The sequence below is a fragment of the Rhinopithecus roxellana genome, chromosome 17, assembly GCF_007565055.1.
Source record: "Rhinopithecus roxellana isolate Shanxi Qingling chromosome 17, ASM756505v1, whole genome shotgun sequence".
Classification (NCBI taxonomy): Eukaryota; Metazoa; Chordata; class Mammalia; order Primates; family Cercopithecidae; genus Rhinopithecus; species Rhinopithecus roxellana.
The window spans coordinates 9,548,121-9,555,741 of record NC_044565.1 but is presented as its reverse complement, the minus strand read 5'-3'; the positions used below and the strand labels follow the sequence as shown (position 1 = coordinate 9,555,741).

The window sequence follows — 7,621 nt, the reverse complement described above, 5'->3', positions numbered from 1 at the left end:
GTTCTATAGCCTCATCCCCCATTACTCGTGCATCCCTCTCCATAGTCCCAGCTGCTCTCTCGCTGTTACCCTCCTCCCTCCCTATTATAGGATCTTGTGATTCTGCTGTCTCACCCAGATAATCCAGGATCCTCTCCTGTCCTCAAAATCCTTAACCTAATCACATTTGCTAAATTTCTTTGAACATACAAGGTAACATTCATAGGTTTCAGATATGAGGATATGAATGTCTTTGGAGTGTGTAATATTTACTGTTTTAACAACACTTATGATTTTCCACAACTGTTCTCAAAGTAAAATAAAAAAGTCATGAGGCCGATTGATGAGGCAAGAGAGCTGGAAAAAAATTGAAACTTGGGAACCCTCTGACCTATTTATTCCACTGCCTCCAGTGTGGAATCCATGGTATATAGCATTGTGGAATTTTTTGTATTGTTTTGTTTCTTAAGACAGGATGTCACTCTGTGAACCAGGCTAGAATGCACTGGCACAATCACGGCTCACTGCAGCCTCAACCTCCTGGGCTCAAGCAATCTTCCCACCTCAGCTTCCTGATAAATGGAACTGCAGGAACATGCCACCAAGCCTGGCTAAATTTTGTGTTTTTCGTAGAGATGGAGTTTTGCCACCATGTTGCCATGGCTGGTCTCGAACTTCTGGGCTCAAGCAATCTGCCCATCTAAGCCTCTCAAAATGCTGAGATTACAGGTGTGACCCACTGCTCCTGGCTGTGTGTAAATGTTTTTAAAGGCTCCTTTTGTTTTGTGAGTCAGAAGAAATTGACTGCATAAATCAAATCCAAGATAGTTGGTGAAGGGAAATTAAGGGCTTACTGGATTTTCTTGTGCACCAAGAAAGGAAAAGTGATAAGAATTTACAGCAGAGATACCTTCTTCCAAGAATAGGGATTTGTTCCACCTTGAACTGGGTGCACCAACAAGAAGGAACTGTGTGCAGGCAGCCTATTGACACTGGGAGGGTAGGAGGAAAGTGTAGCAGGAAATAGAGGATGGGTGACAAAAGTCTCCCTCAAAAGTCACCTAACTCTTAGGATGACTGAAGCTCCATCCCATGTGGAAGCATGGGGACAATGCCTCTGGGCTATTCCATTTGAGAGGAGAGAGCTGGGGTGTGTATACTCGTACTCCTGTTCTCATCTATTGATGGTTGCCTCGGTTAGTCTGTTGTGTCTTTGTATGACAGAATGCCTGAAACTGTAATTGATAAAGAGCAGACAATTATTCTCTCATATTTCTGGTGGATGGGAAGTGTAAGATCAAGGTACTGTCAGATTAAGGTAACTGAACCTTAATAGATAAACTTAGTAGATAAACTGATATCTACTTTCAAGATGGCATTATAAATCCTGAGTCCTCCAGAAGGAAGGAAGTCCATGGCCTACATGATAGAAGAGAAGAAAAGAGAGAGAGAGAAAGTCTACTCCCACAAGTGGGAAAGAGCAGGGACTCACTCTCAGGAACCTGCAACCCCAACATGCCAAGAACGGAAAGAATAGAAAATCCTGAGTCTCTTCAAAGGAAATTTCAAGCACCTACCTAGCCTTAAGAAGTAAGTAAGTAACATGATAAGCAAGGAAGTAATAGCCTAAAACAATAGCCAAATAAGTTAGACGCACGGGATGGGGGGGTTCTCCTATAGAAACTGAAGATGACATTGTAATATATGTCTCTGAGGTGTTTTTGAGAAAACAAACCCCCTCCAAATGAATAGGCCAGCACATAGACCTCACAAAAGGGGGAACTGGGGACTGAGCTCTGACCATGGTGCTTTGTTCTAAATATCTTACAGAGGGGCCTGGTAAAAGTCATATCCATAAACCTGAGCTAATGTTCTCTTCTGCTGAACCCAAATTTTTAAACAAAGCTTTTCTTCCTTAACCAATTGCAAATTTAGAAATCTTGTAATCTACCCTTCATCTGTTAGCCCCTGCTTCAAGATGTCCCGCCCTTTCAGGCCAAAACCAATATGTGACCTCCATGTATTAATTTTCAATTTTACCTGTAACTTCTACTTTCCTGAAATTTACTCCTACCTTATAAAACCCTTACTTGCAAGCCATCAGTGAGGCCAGGATTTGAGTCTTAGTTGCCAGATTCTCTTTACCTGATGTCCTACAAACAAACAAACACTTCCTTTCTCCTGCTGCAAACTTAGTGTGAATACCTGATCTCACTGAACTGAGTGAGTGGACTGCAGTTCTATCCATAGCACAAGCCCTGTTTAGAGTGGCATTTGTCCATTCATGAAGGCAGAGACCTCATGACTTAAACCCTTCCCATTAGGCCCCACCTCCCAATTCCATTGCATTGAGATGAACTTAACAACAGATAGGTTTTGAGGGACACAGGAAAATCATAACATTGTCCAAAGAGAGGCTCATTTGAGCCCCTGTGGTCTGCTATGCATGCAGGCAGAGCTGCCTTCTCCAGCTTCAGAAAGAGCAGTGAGGGGTGTAGATGGCCATTGGAAGTCAGCAGCAGTACAATGAAAGGGAAAGGATAGCGTGTAGACAGGGATTGCAATCTAGATACATTTTCTATTTAATTTCCATTCCAAAAAGAGAATACCTTCATGCTAACAGAAGTGTTGTAAGTACATCACAAAGTGCTTTCTTCCATTTGAGTGCATATTGTATTTTTTAAAAATAATCTCCATGCATGAATAAAATATATTTCTCCATCTAGTCCTCAGGAATATTTCAAATTTTGACAATTAACTCAGAAAAGTTTTTTGTAACAAAAGAGCCCCCAGGAAGAAACACTTATTTACAGACAAATCTGTGCTGCCCTGGTCTGACCTGGGATGCTGGGGACACTACCCCTGTGCTGAGTTACTGAGATCTGCCAGCCATGCAGCTGGGCCCAGCCTGCCCCATCCCCTGCTGATTTGCATGTTCCCAGAACACAGCCCCCCTGCCCTGAAGACGTCTTAATAGGCTAGTCACACCCTGTGCAGGAGTCAGTCCCAGTCAGGACACAGCATGGACATGAGGGTCCCCACTCAGCTCCTGGGGCTCCTGCTGCTCTGGCTCCCAGGTAAGGAAGGAGAACAGCAGGAATTTACTCAGCCAGTGTGTTTGGTACTGACTGGCTCTTCATGGGAACCTCCCTATAATATGATTAATAGTGTGAATATTTGTTTTTATGTTTCCAACCTCAGGTGCCAGATGTGACATCCAGATGACCCAGTCTCCATCCTCCCTCTCTGCATCTGTAGGAGACAGAGTTACCATCGCTTGCCGGGCGAGTCAGGGCATTAGCAATTATTTAGCCTGGTATCAGCAGAAACTGGGGGAAACTCCTAAGCTCCTGATCTATGCTGCATCCGGTTTGCAAAGTGGGATTCCCTCTCGGTTCAGTGGCAGTGGATCTGGGACAGATTTCACTCTCACCATCAGCAGCCTGCAGCCTGAAGATATTGCAACATATTACTGTCAACACTATGATAATTTCCCTCCCACAGTGTTACAAGTCATAACATAAATCACCCAGGAGAGCAGATGTGTGAGGCTCAGTGGTCCCAGGTGCCCCTTCTGGTGCCTCCACCTGCTGAGAGTGTTTCTCAAATCAGAGTCACACTTTGAAGGTCACTGGAGAGTTTTTGTAAAAGAGCCATGAAGGCCCACTTACTCATAGCTGTCTTTCTTTGTCCTAATCCCCAGTAGCACAGACAGGACAATGCTTCTCCTGACTTCATTGAGAAGAAAGGATTACACCTGAGGAGTCTGAGTTGTGGCATCAGTTGGAATTCATACAGCAAAAATGAGCCACTCTAGGTATTCCAAGTAGGATTTTTTTTTTTTAACACAAGGTGTGAGAATCTAAACTATAGCTTTTTAAAGGCTTGCGGGTACAGTAGTCAAAGACGCAAATACTAGAAAAGAGGAATTCTCTTCCAGAATCCAGAATGCATCTGACAGAGAAGGTACAATTGCCAATCATGTCATCTTTAGATGTTTCTGAGAGGCCCATGGGTGGGAGTGTTGATGCTCTCAGCTGCCTGGAGGACTTCAGCAGGTGCTTCTGCAGTCCTCACCTCTGTCCAAATGTCTTGCAGCAGGTGTTGATGAATAGTATTGAATCTTCCCCTTCTTACTTCTCAATCTCAGGCTGAGCCCCTCACTGGGCAACTCTACCAAAAACCAGAGAAGGAAAAGGGTTTCTGGCAAATGTGCTTCCAGAATGATAGTGATGATGGGGAAGTGACAGGTGACATCCTAGTGTGGTCACATATCCCAACTCTCAGGATTTTGTCAGTGAAGTAATGGCCTCAGAATACACTTGGATGTACTTCCATATACTATGAGTAAGTTTCAAATCATAGCAAGAAAATGATATTTAGTCATACGATAAATAGAACTACGTGGCTACATTAATCAAAACAGCATAGTGCTGGTACAAAAAGAGACACAGAAAACAGAATAGGGCACTAAGAAATAATGCTGGAGACCTACAACCATCTGATCTTCAACAACCCTGACGAATACAAGCAATGGGGAAAGTACTCCCTATTTAATAGATAATGCTGGGAGAACTGGCTAGCCATATGCAGAAAATGGAAACCGAATCCCTTCCTTACACCTTATACAAAAATGAACTCAATATGGATTACAGACTTAAATGTAAAACCCCAAACTATAAAAACCCTATCTAGGCAATATGATTTAGGATATAGACATGGGTAGAGATTTCATGACGAGAATGCCCAAAGCATTTGCAACAAAAAAAATTGACAAATGTGATCTAATTAAACTAAAAGCAAAAATTGACAAATGACAAAAGACAAAATTAAACTAGAATCAAAAATTGACAAATTAAACTAAAGCAAAAATTGACAAATGCAGTCTAATTAAACCAAAGAGCCTCTGCACAGCAGAAGAAACTATCATCAGAGTGAACAGACAACATTAAGAATGAGAGAAAATGTTTGCAATTTATTCTTCTGACAAAGGTCTAATATCTAGAGTCTCTAAGGAAGTTAAACAAATTTAGAGCAAAAAAAAAAAAAAAAAAAAAAAAAAAAAACCATTAAAAGGCTGGCAAAGGACATGAATAGACACTTCTTTAAAAAAAGACATACATGATGCCAATAATCATATGAAAAATAGCTCACCATTACTAATCATTGGAGAAATGCAAACAAAAAACACAATGAGATACCATCTCACACCAGTGAGAATGGCGATTATAAAAAGTCAGAAAACAATAAGCTAGGCATGGTGACTCACACCTGTAATCCCAGCACTTTGGGAAGCTGAGATAAGTGGATCATTTGAGGTCAGGAGTTCAAGACTAGCCTGACCAATATGGTGAAACCTCATCTCTACTCAAAATGCAAAAATTAGCCAGAGGTGGTGGTGGATGCCTGAAATCCCAGTTCATTGAGGGACTGAGGCACAAGAATTGCTTGAACCTGGAAGGCAGAGGCTGCAGTGAGCTGAGATCTTGCCGCTGCACTCCAGCCTGGGTGACAGAACGATATCCCTTCTCAGATTAAAAAAAAAAATCAAAAAACAACAGATGCTGGCAAGGTTATAGAGAAGTAGGAAAACTTCTACACTGTTAGTGGGAATGTAAATTAGCTCAACCATTCTGGAAGACACTGTGGCAATTCCTCAAAGATTTAGGACTGGAAATACCATTTGACCCAGCAATCCATTACTGGGTATATACCCAAAGGAATATAAATGATTCTACTATAAAGATACATGCCTGTGTATGTTCATTGCAGCACTATCCACAATAGCAAAGACATGGAATCAACCCAAATGCCCAACAATGATAGATCATGTCCTTTGCAAAGACATGGATGGAGCTGGAAGCCATTATCCTCAGCAAACTAAGGCAGCAACAGAAAACCAAACACTGCATGTTCTCACATATAAGTGGGAGCCGAACGATGAGAACACATGGACACAGGGAAGGAAGAGAGGTAGTGTATCAGGAAGAATAGCTAATGGATGCTGGGCTTAATACTGAGGTGACGGGATGATCTGTGCAGCAAACCACCACGGCACACATTTACCTGTGTAACAAACCTGAACATGTATCCTGGACCTTAAACTAAAAGTTGAGGGGAAAAAAAGAAAACATTATATAAACATATATAATAGATGTATATAATGTATAATAGTATATTATATATAATATAATATTCATATATTATATATACATATTATATATTATGTATCATATATAAAATATATTCATATTATATATAAAATATGTATGTGTGGGTGTTTGTGTTTATATATGTGTGTATCTCTGTGTGTGAATGCGTATAGATAGGTAGCCAGAGGGGGATTTTATGTGTATAATATTGATTTGTTGAAAATCATTAAGTTCACATTCCATAAATAAAATATGTTCATACATATGTATGTATTCATTTGTTTATATGTGCTTGCATATATATACGTGTGTGTGTGTATACACACAGATATAACATTTGTATTCTTTTTGTTTAATATAAAAACCTTGTTACTCATCATTTGTCCAGAACCCGGTAGCAACACTAAAAGCATGTTACCAATTCAAAATAGCAAAACCACCTTAGATCAACTGAATGGGAATCCGTATTTTAATAAGATAACAGATGATCTATTGAAGGTTTAAGAAGCTATGTTTGGCCGGGCGCGGTGGCTCAAGCCTGTAATCCCAGCACTTTGGGAGACCGAGACGGGCGGATCACGAGGTCAGGAGATCGAGACCATCCTGGCTAATATGGTGAAACCCTGGCTCTACTGAAAAATACAAAAAACTAGCCGGGCGACGAGGCGGGCGCCTGTAGTCCCAGCTACTCCGGAGGCTGAGGCAGGAGAATGGCGTAAACCCGGGAGGTGGAGCTTGCAGTGAGCTGAGATCTGCACTCCACTGCACTCCAGCCTGGGCAGCAGAGCAAGACTCCATCTCAAAAAAAAAAAAAAAAAAAAAGAAGCTATGTTTTCGGGAATGTTTACTTCAGCTAAGAAATTTTTGTTGGTTTATCCAACATGTCAATTTAAGAAAATCTGCTTAAAGTCACATGTTGAAAACACATCCAATTTTATTTTTCACACAATATGATTGATATTATTTTAGTTAATTTAAGATTAAATTTGCTTTTTTAATGCTGAAGGTTGAAAAACATAATTGTTTGTCAGTGGCATGATCACATACCTTGAAACTTAATTGGAGAAAATGTTTTAGAACCTTGAGTAATTGCTAAAGTGAAAGAAGAAACCCATATTTTGTGTACTTGTGTTGGAGCTGTTGGGACTTAAAGCTTATGTAGCTTGACCTCAGGATGTTGTTAATTGTCCTGCTCTTTCAGTCTTGACCCCAATAAAAAAAAAAAACCATATATTAGAGATAAGCTCAGCGACCTACAGCAAAACTACCCAGCCGAGCTCTGCCTAGATCAGCTAAATTATTGTTGATATGAACATCTGTAAACATGAAAATAAATACTAGTATTGTAAGCCTCTGCATTTTGAGTGACTTTTTACAAACCATTGTTGTTGAAAAACTAATACATGATTAAACATCCATATATACAGATACATTTTATGAAAATAGACTGCATAATATGAATCCTTAGAAAATCTTAAGGAAATATAAAA

The 7,621-nt window shown here is 40.4% G+C and overlaps 1 gene segment (V, D, J or C); it reads left to right on the top strand.

The window, feature by feature from the left end:
- The first annotated feature begins 2,721 nt into the window (after positions 1-2,721).
- Positions 2,722-3,503, top strand: LOC115894312. The segment is given in 2 exon segments: positions 2,722-3,056; positions 3,181-3,503. Coding segments are annotated over 2 exon segments (378 nt in total).
- Positions 3,504-7,621: the final 4,118 nt, after the last annotated feature.